The sequence below is a fragment of the Engraulis encrasicolus genome, chromosome 6 (assembly GCF_034702125.1).
Source record: "Engraulis encrasicolus isolate BLACKSEA-1 chromosome 6, IST_EnEncr_1.0, whole genome shotgun sequence".
Classification (NCBI taxonomy): domain Eukaryota; kingdom Metazoa; phylum Chordata; class Actinopteri; order Clupeiformes; family Engraulidae; genus Engraulis; species Engraulis encrasicolus.
The window spans coordinates 6,360,974-6,378,267 of NC_085862.1; the positions used below are offsets into that span (position 1 = coordinate 6,360,974).

Here is a 17,294-nt window from a genome sequence, read left to right on the forward strand (position 1 = left end):
ACTAGTTGGCAACAGAAACAAAATACAGAGAGTAGGCGGTCGGATAAAATAACAACAAAACAACAAACAGAATGCTAAAATCATTATGGGCAAAACAGCGGCGAACAGTGCCTATGACCCTCAATGGTACCCTCTGAGGAGTCAAGCATTTACACAGATGGTTAGCAGTTGTCCACCATTAGGTAGCTATACATTGTCACAATTATTGCACATACAAAAGAATGTCACGCATACCTCAACATCAGTGGATATTGCGCACAATAGACTCCGTGTGCCACGGGGATCACCTGGCTACCCTGGCAATCAACAATAAAAACAATAGTGAATACACAGGTTTAGATGGGCAGATGAGGCATACAGGCACATAGAATGTTACCCACAAACACTGTTTACACACACATACCTCAAGCATTCACAGAGGGGGCATTAGTCTCGGTAGGCTGGAACCAGTCAAACCTCAGCCTACCCAGCAAGACTCACAGCACAGAACACAAACAAATCCGGGAGAGTTCCAGCGAGTCTACCCATTCTGGCTGTTTTTATAAAACTGATGCCTTAGCCAACATTAAAGGATAGTTCCGGCGTAAAATGAAAGTTTCACCATCGCTTTCCCATGCCACATAATGTATCTAATGATGAGCCATTCCGGGCAATGCCGCGCCGTTATGGAGTTAGCTAATTTTAAGCTTTTTGGTGAAAAACGCAGCCAACGCATCACGGCGGGGCCAATTATAAACCTATTCTTTTCTGATGTTTCCCCGCTATAAACAACTTCAAAAACGCTACACACTTCATCACAAAGGTCTCGTCAATCAAACCGAGGCACAGAGAATGTCATCGGACCACACAATCTTTCACTGGCCAGTGTTTTCAGAGGTGTCTCACTGTTGCAACTCTCTGACCCGGATGCAGGCTACTCAATCAGGTGGCTAGGTAGGCTAAACATGGTCCGCGGTTCGCACCGGCTGCGACCGTAAAATGAAAAGCTGGAACCCCGACCGTTTTCACCGACTGCCACTATCTAAACCAGCCATATTACGGGAATGGCTAATAGCATTAGAAGTGGACGAAACTGGCGTAAAAACCCGGAGGGATCGCTACTACCGTGTGTGCAGGCAGCAGATTTGAAGAGTTGCATGGAGAGTACAGGTAGGCAGACTACTCTTACAAAGTAATTGCAACACGGTATAATATAACATGGATTCAGCTTTTTAATAACACACCACTGGTGGTGTACTTACATCTGTAAGAGTACTTCTAGTACGACTTTATAAATTCCTCCAGCCCTCCTCCGTTGCGTAATGGTCCATCTGACCTCGCGCGCCCTGGTCATTAGAGTCTACTTCACTGAAACTACTCTAGCATGCTTGACATCAACCACATCGAATGCCTCAGGTCGCACAATTTCACAATTTCACTTGCCATCCCGCGCTAGTTTGTTTTGACAGTGTATTTATCTCCTGTAGTGGGCTACATTTACTGTACCTGTAGGCTATGCCTTCCCAAAACAGAGTGCTTGCTGGCAAAGACGCGCGGTGTTGCAACCAGTTTCACAGATTCACAGACAGTCAAGATTCATGAGCCAGACACATTTACACATGTTTCTCTCTCTTCAAACATACCTCCATAGCCATGCGCCTTTTTGACACAGCATTCCTCTTTAGACGGTTTCGTTTAGGTGTTCCATCTCCCTTACTCTTCTTGTAGCCATCATCCATCATCCTCGAAATGCTCCCTCCACACACGGTAGTAGCGATCCCTCCGGGTTTTTACGCCAGTTTCGTCCACTTCTACTGCTATTAGCCATTCCCGTAATATGGCTGGTTTAGACAGTGGCAGTCGGTGAAAACGGTCGGGGTTCCAGCTTTTCATTTTACGGTCGTAGCCGGTGCGAACCGCGGACCATGTTTAGCCTACCTAGCCACCTGATTGAGTAGCCTGCATCCGGGTCAGAGAGTTGCAACAGTGAGACACCTCTGAAAACACTGGCCAGTGAAAGATTGTGTGGTTCGATGACATTCTCTGTGCCTCGGTTTGATTGACGAGACCTTTGTGATGAAGTGTGTAGCGTTTTTGAAGTTGTTTATAGCGGGGAAACATCAGAAAAGAATAGGTTTATAATTGGCCCCGCCGTGATGCGTTGGCTGCGTTTTTCACCAAAAAGCTTAAAATAAGATAACTCCATAACGGCGCGGCATTGCCCGGAATGGCTCATCATTAGATACATTATGTGGCATGGGAAAGCGATGGTGAAACTTTCATTTTACGCCGGAACTATCCTTTAACTGGCTAGCCAATTAGCGGCCAGCTGTCCGATGACATCACCGGCTATGGAAGCCGTCAAGGGACAATCTTGTAACAGTGACAGTCCCACCTGTTACACTATAAATCACATTATCTCACGAAATGACTCAAGAATCAAACACCATCATTTCAGGTACTGTTCGGGTCCCAAACTGTCTGATTTCATGTGAAATGACCCCATAAAATGATTGGCAAATGATGATTTTGAGGTACTCTTGAAAGCATGACCAGACATCCATCCATGCTCTTCTCATTGCTTTGTTTTGCTCATCATCCAGAAGACCAGGATGCCCCCCAGTACCATGCCACTGGTCAGGTAGGTGAGGGCAATGGCTCCCTCAGAGGTGGGCTTGGGCGGGGTCACCAGCGGGACGGTTGTGATACGGAACTTTGCAATGGCAGCAATGCTACACATCTGTGGAGGACAAGGAGATTTACATACACATCAATACAACTGAAAATTGCAATATACATAGAACATGTGGAACAAGTGCGTCTGTAAAAAGTAAAAATGGGGAAATTAAGCTCTTACCCATCCACCCATTCTGATGATCCAGCCGACCACATTCTTCCTCAGGTATCCCACAGCCTGGGTCAGCATCTCTCTCACATCCCCGAGGCCTGTAGTCACCAGCTAGTCCAGACATTACAAAAAAAACAAATTCAAACCATGATCACAGCCAATCAAATCATGATGATAGTGTGCATTTGTATAGGCCTAGGTGGTGCATCCACATAACACCACAGGAAAAGGCACTACACTTGTAAATGGTCAACATGATCTCCAAAAGTTCTGTGCTCCTGGACACGGATGTTAAGGGCACAAAATCTGTGTCCAGGAGCACGGATTTTGCCAAAATCCCGTGCCCCTGGACACGGAATTGTTTTCCGTGCTCCTGGACACGGAATTGTTTTCCGTGATGGACAAAGAGAAGTGCTCTCTCTATAGGCTACTCCCATAGCTCTATGTTTCCACAGTCTTGTTTTTTCTCAGGATTTTTCTAATTTAAAATATTTTTTCTCAAAAACAAAAACATTTCCTACTGACAGGTTAGGGTTAGGGATTGTTTTGGTCTGGGCACAGCTAGTTTTCTTTGATTTGAAAGCCTAGCAACCAACTGGAAAAGGTATTTCTCAAAAATATGTCTTAAATGACAGGTTAAGGTTAGGGAATGTTTTGGTCAGGGCACAACTTAAATTGCTGTAGCATTATTTTGTTTAGGATTAGCATTTGGTATGTATTTAGAGTTACACAGTGCTGTGGTAATAGCCTATAGAAAGCACTTCCGTGTGCCCATCACGGAAAACAATTCTGTGTCCAGGAGCACAGAAAATAATTCTGTGTCTAGGAGCACAGAATTTTGGCAAAATCCGTGCTCCTGGACACGGATTTCGTGTCTTTAACATCCGTGTCCAGGAGCACAGAATTTTTGGAGATCAGGCTGAAATGGTATGTCCATTGATGGGCAGAATGGACTTGGGATCTACTGAATGGACTTGGGATCTACTGAAGTCATTGAGTGTAACAACGATGCGTTGAAAGTGTGAACAGCTTACCCTCACAGCGAGTTTCCCCAGTGTGTAGAATAACATAACAATCCTTCCCCAGTTGATAATGCCATCGTCAAACATTTGCGCCATCAAGTTGTGGTAGAAGTTTCCAACATTTCCTGGATTCTCCTGGATATAATTTACCACACCATCGACTGTGCTATGAATGAATTGCAGGGTTAGGGTTGAAACCAAGGAGGTCTGTCATGTGTTAACTGCAATTTACTGGAAGTTGACAGCAGAAGCAGATGGTTACCTATGTCTATGCCACTGGATACAACTCATACTTGCTTCAAATCCATTGAAATGTTCAGTGTTTAAATTTGTCTAACATCACATGAAGAAGGCCCTTTGTTTAGGATCAATTGATTTAATGAACTGGTAACAAACACGTGGCAGGACTCTTTCTTATGCTTCCTCTATGAACCCAGAATGCCTGCCCCTGGTTATGAAAAGTGTGTGATGGCATTAAATACTCACTCAGCTATCCGTTGTACGTGTCTTTCTTGTACCCAGTCACCAGTCTCCTTAAGCATCTCAGCCACCTGTGTTATCACTATGGCCTCTTTGCCTTGTGCAGGTTTGGTTTTGGGCAGCAACGACACAACATCTACACCCCTCCCCTTTAGGTTGTTCGCCACAACTCTGACATAGTAAAATAGGAGAAGTGGGACACAAAAGCAAACAATTCCAATTAAAGAAGATGAATAATAATCATTTGGAACTTTTGTGTGGGCATACTATTTTGTATAATATGTAACGTATTATATATAATCCAATAAAGAGAATATTATTTCAATCCATACAGTAGTGGCATTAGCTGTGGTAACACACCAGATAATTCTTGCTACTAAAAACATCATCAATGACTCTGTACTATTACTCCCTGAGTCACATGACAGTAGTGTTTATCAGGCCAGGCCACTACAGTAGCTCAACACCAATGTTCTAAGACTTAAAAGTCCACTGAGTAATATGTTTTGAAATGTATTTCCAGAATTCATGCTGCCCATTCAAAAATGTTACCTTTTTCATGAATACTTACCACTACCACCAACAAATTTTAAGTATTCATTATGACTAGGAAAATTGTCATACGTGAAAAGGGGATCCTCTCCACGGTCTGCCATTTTGAATTTCCAGAAAAAAGATTTCTTTAGCTGCAAAACTTACTTTACTTTGGTTATACTAGTAAATATTGGTTTATTATTAGTACATGTTCATGAAAAGATCAAATTTGGTAATAGGCAGCACAGTTTCAATGAGCAGCATATTTGCAGTAGCCATTCCGGCCACATTTCAGACAGTGCACCTTTAAGTTGTATCCTTTGTCCCCACTGCCGTCTCCATACAAGCCATGAAGAGACATTTTATTTATATTAGACTAAAGTCTTTATGTTAGAGCATGCAAAAGTAGCTCAACCCAATTTAGTTCAATTTGTGTGTGTGTGTGTGTGTGTGTGTGTGTGTGTGTGTGTGTGTGTGTGTGTGTGTGTGTGTGTGTGTGTGTGTGTGTGTGTGTGTGTGTGTGTGTGTGTGTGTGAGATCATTAATGTGCGGACCACAACCTGACATTTCACGTTTGGTGTGAGGACATTTGTGGTTGTGAGGACATTTTGGCCGGTCCTCACAGCCACTAAATATGTTGTTTTGTTGTTGATGAAAAAGCTAAAAGTGCAAAAAAAATTACAGGGTTACTAGTTTTGAATGCTAGTAAAATACATTGCAGTCAATGGAGGGTATAAGTGTATGTGTGTGTATGTGTGCATGTGCACGCGTGCGTGCCTGTGTTCTGGCTGTGTGTTCACACATTGATGGCTGCATTTCGTCCTGATAGCATGGTGGATAAAAAGGGAATCCATATGTCCTTTGTCCACTATTCAGTTTCAAAGTTCCCAACTCAACAGTTGTTATTATCAGTCTGAACTGAAACTGAAACAAACCTGTGCAATATATTCTCCGTCATATTGTCTTCTGCAATAACAAAACAGACAACACATCATTATTAGATTATATACTTTTAAATTGCCTCTAGCATTATTAATATTCATGAATCTCATTTTACAAAACTAGCACAGCTTACCACTGATGCCTTCAGATGCCATAGTGCCGGTCTGAGTTTTATGAGTTCAGTTCAACTGCAGTTGTTTCCAGAGTAGTCCCAGTAAGCAATTGCAGTACCCATAAACTCAAATATCCATTTGTGACTTTCTCAGTTGTGACACACCTGAAGAAAGACTAATTTACGTTTTTCTCCAGCCAGTTTTACTAAGAGATTCAAGTTTTTTTTCTCTTATTCAGTTGGCAGATGCAACAGCACCAGCAACTTCTTGAGCACAGACTTACACAGACAGGATCACTTCCTTGTACTGATGATGAAATCATGACGTCATCTTAAAGGCACAGTGTGCCTTCCCACTAGTGTTCCACTGTGATTATACAGAGCATTCCATTTCATTCCATGTTTCTATTACAGTGTTACATCCAGGGGAGAAAGTAGACCAGTGCGCACAGGTGCGTAGCACCGGTATAACATTTACTCAGTACCGGTCAGAGAAAAGAGTTAATACTGGCCAAAAGCCACATTTGAAAAAAAAACAGTGAGGTGTGCCACAGTATGTAAGTAGAAAACGCATACAACCACACTATGCCATTTGAGACAAGTGTCCTATTGAGAGACACCTGAAATAGTCATGCAGCTATATAGATCTGTAATGCACGTTTTATTTTGTTTGCATGTTTATTTGGTTTGTTTGCGGTTGGGGGTTAGTGTGTGTGTGTGTGTGTGTGTGTGTGTGTGTGTGTGTGTGTGTGTGTGTGTGTGTGTGTGTGTGTGTGTGTGTGTGTGTGTGTGTGTGTGTGTGTGTGTGTGTGTGTGTCAATGCCAAACACTGTATACTCATATCATCAATAATTTGAGTTAGCAATGTTGGCAGAAGAAGGTGATACATTGTGTAAGCTACCCATAGAAAGTCTTTGCTATGGACAACCACTTTGGTCAGTGTTTTCACTTGCCATATTATTTTCACATTTTTAAAAAACATAACCTCCTTGGCGGAGGTAAAAATAATAATAATAATAATATATATTTTTTTTTAATTCCGTCTTAATGTCCCTTGATCTGAAGTTTTGTTGTTGTTGCATTGCATTATTGCATTTCTATTATTGTATTAATATACTGTATAATATACATACGTATTGTCACAGTCTGTCTCCACCTGTCACCTTTTGTTTACATTTGTGCCTGCCCTCTAGTGAGCGTTACCCCTTTTTTGTTGACTGTTTTTGAACTGCAAATCTTTCGTTGGATTCCTGTGATAAGAAAATAAAATCTCTGAACTGCAATTGGGTCTTCCTGTCTGTACTTTAACAGTACAGTCTGACAAAGATGGACCCAGCAGACCAGCAGCAGCTGAGGAGCGCCCTCGAACAACAAGGAGCAATGCTTGGCAGACACTCCACCCAGCTGGACTCTGTAGCTGCAAGTGTCCGAAACCTGGCTGCTCAAATTCAGCCTCTGCAGCTATCACGTTCAGCTTCCTCTTCCACACCTGCAGCTGCCCATGAGCCTCGTCTACCCCCACCCGAGAAGTATTCTGGTGAGCCTGGCACCTGCCGTTCTTTTCTTACCCAGTGCTCACTCATTTTCCAACTTCAACCTGCCACCTTCCCTTCTGACCAAGCTAAAGTGGCTTATGTTCTCACTCAACTCTCTGGGCGAGCCAGGGAGTGGGGAACACCACTATGGGAGGTGGAATCACCTGTCTGCGAGGATTTCCGTGGGTTCTGTGAAGAGATGAAGAGGGTCTTTGACCGTTCTAAACACGGCCATGAAGCTGCAAGAGAACTGCTACACATGCGTCAGGGCCGCCGGTCGGTTTCCGAGTTCGCCATTGATTTCCAGACCCTGGCAACATCCACTTCCTGGAACGCAGGAGCCATCTTTGACATCTTCTTGAACGGCCTATCGGATGAGATCAAGGATGAGCTGGTGTCACATGATCTTCCATCGACCTGCGAGGAGCTGATCGACCTAGCCATCAGAATTGACACTAGGCTACAACAGCGCCCTGGTAGAAGATCCTTCTCCATTCGTCCCTGACCAGCCAGCGACATGGTCACCCCTCAGTCAACCACCTGCACCTCCGACCCACAGCCAATGCAAGTGGACCGTGCCCGTCTGACCCCCGCTGAGAGACAGAGGCGGATGACCACTGGATCCTGTCTGTACTGTGGCCAACCAGATCACTTAATCGCTACCTGCCCAGTAAAATCCAACGTTCGCCAGTAGCTAGAGGGGTACTGGTGAGTGTGACGCCCATAACACCCTCCTCCATGCAACGTACTCCCCTCCCGGCCACCTTGAGCTTTGGCAGCCTCCAACAACAACTACTGGCTCTAGTGGATTCGGGGGCTGAGGCGAACTTCATTGACTCCACCCTTTTGACCCAGCTGCAATTACCCACAACTGCCCTTCAGAGACCACTGGTGGCAAATGCATTGGATGGTCGACGGCTAGCCAACATCACGCATGTCAGCGTACCGGTGAGTCTATGCCTTTCCGGTAATCACCATGAACTGTTGGCCTTTTATGTCATTGACTCTCCTCATGCCCCTATAGTTCTTGGCCACCCCTGGCTAGTTAAGCATAATCCTCACATTGACTGGGCCACTAAACTAATTGTGGGCTGGAGCCCCCTCTGCTATTCCCAATGTCTCCTCCAGGCACAGACACCACCACCTGTCTCCACTCCAGCGGAGGAGTTCCCGGATCTCTCAGCTGTCCCGTCTGAATATCTGGACCTCAAGGCAGTTTTCAGTAAGTCAAGAGCCTCTTCTCTACCCCCACATCGCCCCTATGATGGTGCAATTGATCTGCTCCCTGGAACATCCCCTCCTAGAGGGCGACTGTATTCCCTATCTCGTCCTGAAACTGAAGCCATGACTTAATATGTCCAAGAATCTCTGGCAGCAGGCATCATCAGGCCCTCCTCCTCTCCTGCGGGTGCCGGATTTTTCTTCGTTGGGAAGAAGGATGGTTCACTCCGACCCTGTATTGACTACAGAGGTCTCAATGACATAACCGTCAAAAACAGGTACTCCCTCCCTTTAATGTCTTCCGCCTTTGAGTTACTGCAAGAGGCAACTGTATTCACTAAGCTTGACCTGAGAAACGCCTACCATCTAGTCCGCATTCAAGAAGGGGATGAGTGGAAGGCGGCCTTCAACACCGCCTCTGGCCACTATGAATATCTAGTGATGCCTTTTGGACTGACCAATGCCCCTGCCGTCTTCCAGTCATTAGTGAATGATGTGCTGAGGGACATGATTAACCAGTTTGTTTTTGTCTTCTTGGATGACATCCTTATTTTCTCCAGGTATCTCTCTGAGCACTCTTCACATGTCCGCAGAGTCCTCCAACGACTACTCGAGAACCAGCTCTTCGTCAAAGCTGAGAAATGCGAATTCCATCACAACACCATGGGCTTCTTTGGATACGTGGTCTCAGCCGGGACACTGAAGATGGACTGCACCAAGATCAGGGCAGTGGTGGAGTGGCCAACTCCTTCATCCCGTCGTGAACTTCAGCGCTTTCTGGAGTTTGCCAACTTTTACAGGCGCTTCATACGAAGTTACAGCTCCCTGGCAGCTCCTCTCACTGCCTTAACCTCTTCCAAGGTCAAATTCAACTGGTCCCCTGCAGCTGAGAATGCATTCCAGGTTCTGAAACAACGTTTCACCTCAGCCCCAGTTCTAGTCCATCCTGACCCTGCTCGGCAGTTTATCGTGGAAGTCGATGCCTCTGATGTCGGTGTGGGAGCCGTGCTTTCGCAACGATCTGCCCTGGCCCTGGAAGAATGGAGGCATTGGCTGGAAGGGGCCAGCGAACCCTTCCTCGTCTGGACAGATCACCGTAACCTCGAGTATCTCCGCTCTGCAAAGAGACTCAACCCTCGTCAGGCTCGCTGGTCATTGTTCTTTGCCAGATTTGACTTCACCCTGTCCTACCGCCCTGGCCACAAGAACGTGAATCCTGATGCCCTGTCCAGACTCTTCAGCACAGATGAAGAGCCCACAGAGGCAGACGCCATCCTGCCCTTAAATCGCATTGTCGGGGCGGCGCAGCTGGACATTGAGTCTGTGGTCATCTCTGCCCAGGGTCGTAGACCGAGCCCCAGTCAGTGTCCATCTAACCTTCTTTTTGTTCCTACCTCTGTCCGCTCTCAGGTACTGCAGTGGGGCCACTCGTCACGACTCTCCTGTCACCCTGGATCCGACCGCACTCTCGGTTTCATCTCCCGGCGATTCTGGTGGCCTACCCTGAAAGAGGACGCCAAGGCCTTTGCCGCCTCTTGTCCCATCTGTTCCCAAAACAAGACCTCTACACGCCCACCTGCGGGACTGCTACAACCCTTACCTGGTCCGAAGAGGCCCTGGTCCCACATTTCCATCGACTTCGTCACGGGTTTGCCCCAGTCTGCTGGTAACAATACAATCCTCACTGTGGTTGATCGCTTTTCTAAAGCAGTACATTTTATACCCCTTGCTGGCTTACCATCTGCTAAAGACACTGCCAAAATAATGATACAGCATGTGTTTAAACTGCATGGACTGCCCTCTGAGGTGGTTTCTGATAGGGGTCCCCAATTTACCTCTAGTTTCTGGAGGGCTTTTTGCAAATTGTTGGGTGCTTCTGTCTGTCTGTCCTCTGGTTTTCACCCGCAGACAAATGGCCAGACCGAGCGGGCCAATCAGCAGTTGGAGACAGTGCTGCGATGTTTGGCCTCACAGAACCCTACCACCTGGAGTGAGCAGTTGCCATGGGCAGAGTACGCCATCAATTCCCACATCTCCTCCTCCACTGCCCGGTCCCCGTTTGAGTGCTCCCTGGGCTACCAACCACCACTCTTCCCGGACCAGGAGAGAGAAGTGGGGGTTCCCTCCGCTGAGGCCTTCGTCCGCCGTTGCCGGCGGTCATGGAGGCTTACCCGCTCTGCTCTACTCCGCACTTCCTCCAGAATGAAAAGGCAGGCTGACAAGCACCGTTCACAAGCACCCTGTTACCGCCAAGGGCAGCGTGTTTGGCTGTCAACCCAAGACCTCCCCCTCAAAACAGAGTCCCGTAAGCTTTCCCCCCGCTTTATTGGCCCCTTCCCAATCGCCAAGGTCATCAGCCGCTCTGCAGTCCGGCTCAAGCTCCCTTTTCCCCATTCGCCGCATCCATCCCACCTTTCATGTGTCCAAGATCAAGCCCTTCATCACCAGCCCCATGCACCCTGCCCAACCTGCCCCTCCACCTCCCCGGTTAGTTAATGGCGCAGAGGCATTCACTGTGCGCCGTCTGTTGGATGTCAGATGGAGGGGCCGGGGTCTCCAGTACCTTGTGGACTGGGAAGGCTACGGCCCTGAGGATAGGTGCTGGATCCCGGCTCGTCAGATCTTGGACCCGTCGCTCATTGCTGACTTCAAGCGCCAAATACTTTCTGCATCTTAGAGACGCCAAGGGGCGTCTTTGGGGGGGGGGGTACTGTCACAGTCTGTCTCCACCTGTCACCTTTTGTTTACATTTGTGCCTGCCCTCTAGTGACCCCTTTGCGTACTACATTGCCCATGTGCTTTTGTTTTTGTTTCCCCTCATGATTGATTGTTTGCCACCTGCCCCTCATTGGCATCACCCTCATTGTTTGTTAATTTCCCCCTACTTAAGCCCTGCTCACCCTTTGCCATGTGTCAGACTGTTCTGTCCTTTCCCGAGTGTGCGTCAATCCGTAAGTGCTCTAGCCCTGTGAATTTTGAGTTTTTGCCATTCTCCTTGTTTTTGCTATTTTTTGGAATTTTTGGTGAAGATCTTTTGTTGTGACTTTTTGGAACTGCCTGGACTTTTTCTCTTGCATCCTTTTGAGTTTTTTTCTGTCTGGAGATTTTGTGACCTGAGTTTTTTTTGAAGATTTTCATGGACTGTGCTTTTGCAACTTTTGAGTTTTTTTCTTGAAGACTGACAACCGATACTGGGGTTTTTCATTTTTGCCCTTTTGAATCTTCTGAGCGTTACCCCTTTTTTGTTGACTGTTTTTGAACTGCAAATCTTTCGTTGGATTCCTGTGATAAGAAAATAAAATCTCTGAACTGCAATTGGGTCTTCCTGTCTGTACTTTAACACGTATCCTGTATATTTGCATTCATGTCCTTTGATTAAAATGAACTTTAATCACTTACAGTAAGAAAGAAAGACGGAAGGAAAGACAACAATTCATGCTGCAAGTGTGGGGCAGGAGTATATTTGTCATGCAATACACATTTTAAAAATACGGTATATAATGCCAGTTCACTTGGACAAGGTATGAAATAAAAAGTATTACAGTTTTTCTCGATTGCCTCCACACAAGTTCTGGTACTTCACACACAATTCTCGGAACATCTCACCCATTTCCCAACTCCCCTAACCAATGTCACTGAACACTAAACACAATTCCTACTTAACACTCAAATTCCAGTTTTAAAACACACTCTTTTCACACCATTACACACAATTCTTTGGATTACACTCAATTTTCAAGAAAAACACTGGGTTTCTCATGGAACACACTGTCATTCACAACACTACAATCAACTGCCATACTATGTTCACTTCCTCATCACATGGGCAAACTCTCTTCATACCGGTTTACAATCTGAAATCATCACCCCATAAGGACACACATTTCATGTGATATTGATGAAAACATGAGTGGATGCACACATTTCATGTGATATTGATGAAAACATGAGTGGATGCAGTGTGAAAACACATTTTTTCCGTTTTTGAACTCCAAAATCTGTTATACAAGAGATCACTTTCATGTGGTTACCCAATATTTTACAATAAATTAGTGTTTTTTTTTAAATGTCAGAAAAATATGTAAAATATTTTTTTTTTGCCACACATCTGTGTACTCAATGGAGGAGGCATGTGGCGATATTGCTGTTGATGCCTTCTCTGGGTGGATGCGCCATGCAAGACGGTATTTCCCTCGTTGCCTGGCCAGAGAAACTATTGCATGTGATGTGGATGAGGTCCTGTGGCCGGACCACAATAGAAGGCAGGATGAAGCAGAGTAGATGTGAGTGTGTGTTTTTTTCATAGCAATAGGCTATACAGTAATGTACAGTAATAGGTTTTTGTACTGCCAAATAGGCAGTGGGGTTTATCTTTGTGTTGTTTTGTGAAAAAGAAATACAAATCTTTCTGTTTCTGTTTGTGTGTTGTGGGAATTAAGTTTTTCCAACTTATGTCACAGTATCCATGCAATCCAGAAAAAAAAGCCCAAGTTACTGGGAGAAATTAGTTTTACCCTGTGCCTAACAGTGTTTTAATGGGTCTGCAAATGTGTATTGTAGTGACTGTCTGTGTGTGTCATTTGACGACAAAATGAGGTTTTTAGAAGAGAGTGCATTGTTTTGAGACAAGACGTGCATTTTTCAGTGGTAGTGAAGAGTTTGGCCCGTTGTGTGTGAGGTTTGGAGATTTGTGTGTAGAGTTTTGAGAATTCGAGGACCGATTCCGAAAATTGTGTGTAGGCAATCGAGAAAAACTGTAAATGCATGCTTTCTGAAGAAAACAAAAGCTTAAAAACAAAGAGGAAATGCCCACTCCCAAAATAACCAATTATCACATCTTACTTCATTAAGTTCCATAACGGCCTCTTATATTGTACACTTTTTCACAAAAAGCCGTGAACCTGATAACAAATTAGTTGATTGGGGACAAGAGGTAAATTTCAAGTTTCCTGCATGATGTAAATCATCTCTATTTTCTAAATGGCACTTTTGTGGTTGGACCCTGGTGGATACAAGACATATGCTTAAGTCAGCCTATTATGGATACTACACTATTATAGCTGGTGTTTTGTCATTCTTTAAAAAATAAAATGCAAAAATAGAGCATTGATACTTGGAAAATATACATTGATTAGCATACTTGTGTTGTGCTATAGTCGAGAATATAATGTAGAAATGGGGAAAAAAACATTATCATAATTGGCACTGCAACTACAGACTAAAATCCCATCGCTACAATCCAAACAAACTTGTCATCACTATGCTCCTCCCTTCTCCCAGTGGGTTACACTTTACCTGATGCCGGCGTCATATGCATGACATAACTGTGTCATACAGTATTTCTCAATTGGTTTTGTACATTTCTCGAATCTCTCTCGCAATTTGCAAAACATAATATTCATTCTCAAAACAGCTTTAACAAATGGCAAAACACGGTGGATAACCTGCAAAACCGAGTCTCTTGCTCAAAACCCTTATTTGTCTTTCAAAAAACAAGTTTTTGTGTCAATTAACGTATCAGCGCCAGCAGAATGGTTAGTCATTGTGTCATAGTGTATGGACAAGCTAGTCAAATCAATTTCTCATGTTGTCAATTGAATAGTACACTCTTGAGGATCTTTTCTGAAGCGAAATGTTGTTTAGATTGGATGGGAAATGTTGTAAATTCAGTTTTAAATTACATTGATCAGATAAGATTGAGATAGTTTCAAGCATTCAGTGACAAAGCTTTTTGAGTGATATGACAAAAGCAATTGATAATGTACGAAATCACTGAGAATTGTACACAGCCATGGCATGGGGGACGAGAGCATTTGCTATATGCCGAAAACAATGAGAAACTGATTTGACCATGTGCACAGGTAACACCAGGAAGTCACAATTGAACAAAGACTTTTGAGAATCATTTTATGTTGTGAGAAATGTACAAAACCAATTGAGAAAAACTGTAATAGCGTCATGACACAGACATAGATGAGTCAAACATAATGTGAATGTCATTAACGTTTTATGGTCATGAAAAGTGGACATTGTTATTGTCTTTACCATAACCGAATTCCACTTAATGACAAAATCATAAAATTACATTTAACATTGCCATAATGTTTATGACACATACATGACTCCAACACAACACTATTATGACACTGTTATGTCATATGATGCAGGCGTGAAGTTAAGTGTTACCTCTAAGCGTTGAGTTTTGCCTTTCAGCACAAGAACGAGGCAGCAGCCCAGTACGATGCCGCCCAGGAAGCATGCGAGCAATGGCCTGGCCAGAGGGAGGCTCTGCAGGTATGAGGCCCGGTACCGACTCGATCAAGTGATGGGAGTGACAATGTAGAACTGTAAGAGACACTGGGTGGATTGCAATATGCAGACTTCCGTCCTCCCTTGCTCACTTGCCTACTTGTGACCTCATGATGAAGTCACTTACGACAGAAAATTAATTCAATATCAATATTCATTCAAAAGCACAATTCTAATGTAATTTCCTCATTTGCAATCGGGATGGTGAATGAAGAATAGTCCCCCAAAAATTGTTGTGGATGGGATGACAGCGGGGAAAACTATTGTTTTCTCCACGGAGGTGGGGCGTCAGCAACATGCAAGGTCACAAGTACAAGTGGAGGACGGGAGTCTGTATATTGGAATCCACCCAAAGATATTAGCCTTGCACAGTTTCCTTGCAATTTTACAGTCTGGCCCGGAAGAAGGGTGGTAAGAGTGTCATCAACTTAATCCGGAAGGAAGTAATGGGAGCGATGCTGCAGAACTGTGAGAGACAAAGATTTATACATGACATTTGCGATTTATACAACAACAATACAGAAGAAATGTGGAATTTATTTGATGAAAAAAGTATCTATATTAGTAATAATTAATAATAACAAAAAAGTTCAAACATATTTTCTCTACACCACACAATGCACATTGCTCAAAATGAAATAAATATATAATTAAGCAGTTCATCCATCACTCGACTAAAAAGAGTAGCGTTTTACCATAGGCATGCACAGATAGAGATGACGTGGTGGAAGCACCGGCCTCTTTGCCCTACTAGACGACAAAATGCCCCTTTTGAAAGTTCCTTTCCCAATTTTTTTGTCACCATTCATTATACAGACATTTTGAGGGCTTGAGGGAGGCGGGGGGATGTGGAACTTCTACTTCGACTTCTAGGCTACATGTACATATTGTATTATATCTGTGCATGATTGTCACATGCATATGTACCACAGTACATCATAGTAATACTTTCCAGCGTGATTTAAGAATAATGTGCAGTGCTCACCCATCCTCCCGTCATGATAACCCACGGCAGCAAGTTCTTATTGAAGTAGTCAAGATTCCAGGAGTGTATGGCTATGACCGCCTCTGCCAGACCAGACGACGCTACCTATGATGTGCAACAGTCAGTCTTTTACTCAACGGAAATATCCACCACACATGTCCACTACTGTACAATGTTCCGCCAGAGAGAGTAGACTTAAAGAATCTCTGGTTCCACTATATCTGCACTTAACACATACAGTATAACCATTCTGAATTGTTACCAGACAAAAGAACATTACTCTTCCCAACCTTTAGATGAGAGTCGGTCAGATGTTAGTTCAGCCTGATGTAGGAAGTTTGTGTTTACACAATAATGTGGCTCTGGTTAGGTTAGGGTTAGGTGCAGGGGCGAATGTAACTTTAATGTCAAAAAGCCACCTTGAGGAAGGCTGAGTCTATTTTGTCAGTCACTGCCCATTCCCTCCACTCTGAATTTCAGCTACTTCCATCTGGCTCACGTTCCCCTCTGTCAAAACAAATAGATTTAGGCTTTGATTTCTCTCTTTTAAATTCACATCCCCATTGATTGAATTCTTGACCTGACCCATGGCGTTGTTTATGTCATTTTATGGTATGATGATGTTCTTATTTTATTTATTTTATTTATTCATGATGTGTTTTTATGTTATGTTGTTACTGTCTTTTGTGCGTATGTCTTGCTGCACACAATCGCCCCTTTTGGGGACAATAAAGTTGAACAGTTGAAAGTTGAAGATGAAGATGTATCCAGATATTCAGTGGTACACTTAACCACTGTGGGGTGCCTAACAATGCATCTAGCAGAAATATGTTTGTGAAAGATGCTCAGCAAGTTGTGGTAGAAGAATTGCCTGTGTTGAAATAACAACAAATGAGTAATTCCTCAGGCTTCTGTGTTCTTATCTGCTGCATCAACCAGACAGACAAAATCAGGTTTGTGATGGTGTTTAAGCCTGATTAGCATGGGATAAATATTACCTGAGGACCATTCACGATTGCCCCTGCACCACTGTGTTATTTTGTGGCACATTCGGAATAAACAAACATATGTATTTTACAATTCGTCATAATTTAACAACTTCCTGTTTCGTCTCCTAGAGTTCTTGGAATTCTTAAATTTTTGCTTACTTGGTTCAACAAGGTATAGGCATCAGTGATGCGCGGGTCGACGAAAAAACAAGACACACCCGACCGCTTTTTTCCCTAGTCCGCCCGCTTGCCCTGCCCGCAAGAAATATTCATGAAAAATATTGACCCGGCCCGCTTCCCGACCCGCCTTTGAAAATAGTAGCCGTGCGTCTTTATGA

At 44.1% G+C, this 17,294-nt stretch overlaps 1 protein-coding gene across 1 annotated transcript; it reads right to left on the reverse strand.

Annotated features, from left to right (window-relative positions):
• Positions 1-2,554: 2,554 nt before the first annotated feature.
• Positions 2,555-5,960, reverse strand: LOC134450524 (bcl-2-related protein A1-like). Its single transcript, XM_063200364.1, has 6 exons — positions 5,939-5,960; positions 5,799-5,829; positions 4,336-4,500; positions 3,862-4,015; positions 2,837-2,938; positions 2,555-2,719 (listed from the first exon to the last, which is right to left on the reverse strand). The coding sequence occupies exons 1-6, from the start codon at positions 5,958-5,960 to the stop codon at positions 2,555-2,557; spliced, it is 639 nt and encodes a 212-aa protein (XP_063056434.1).
• Between the last annotated feature and the right edge of the window lie 11,334 nt (positions 5,961-17,294).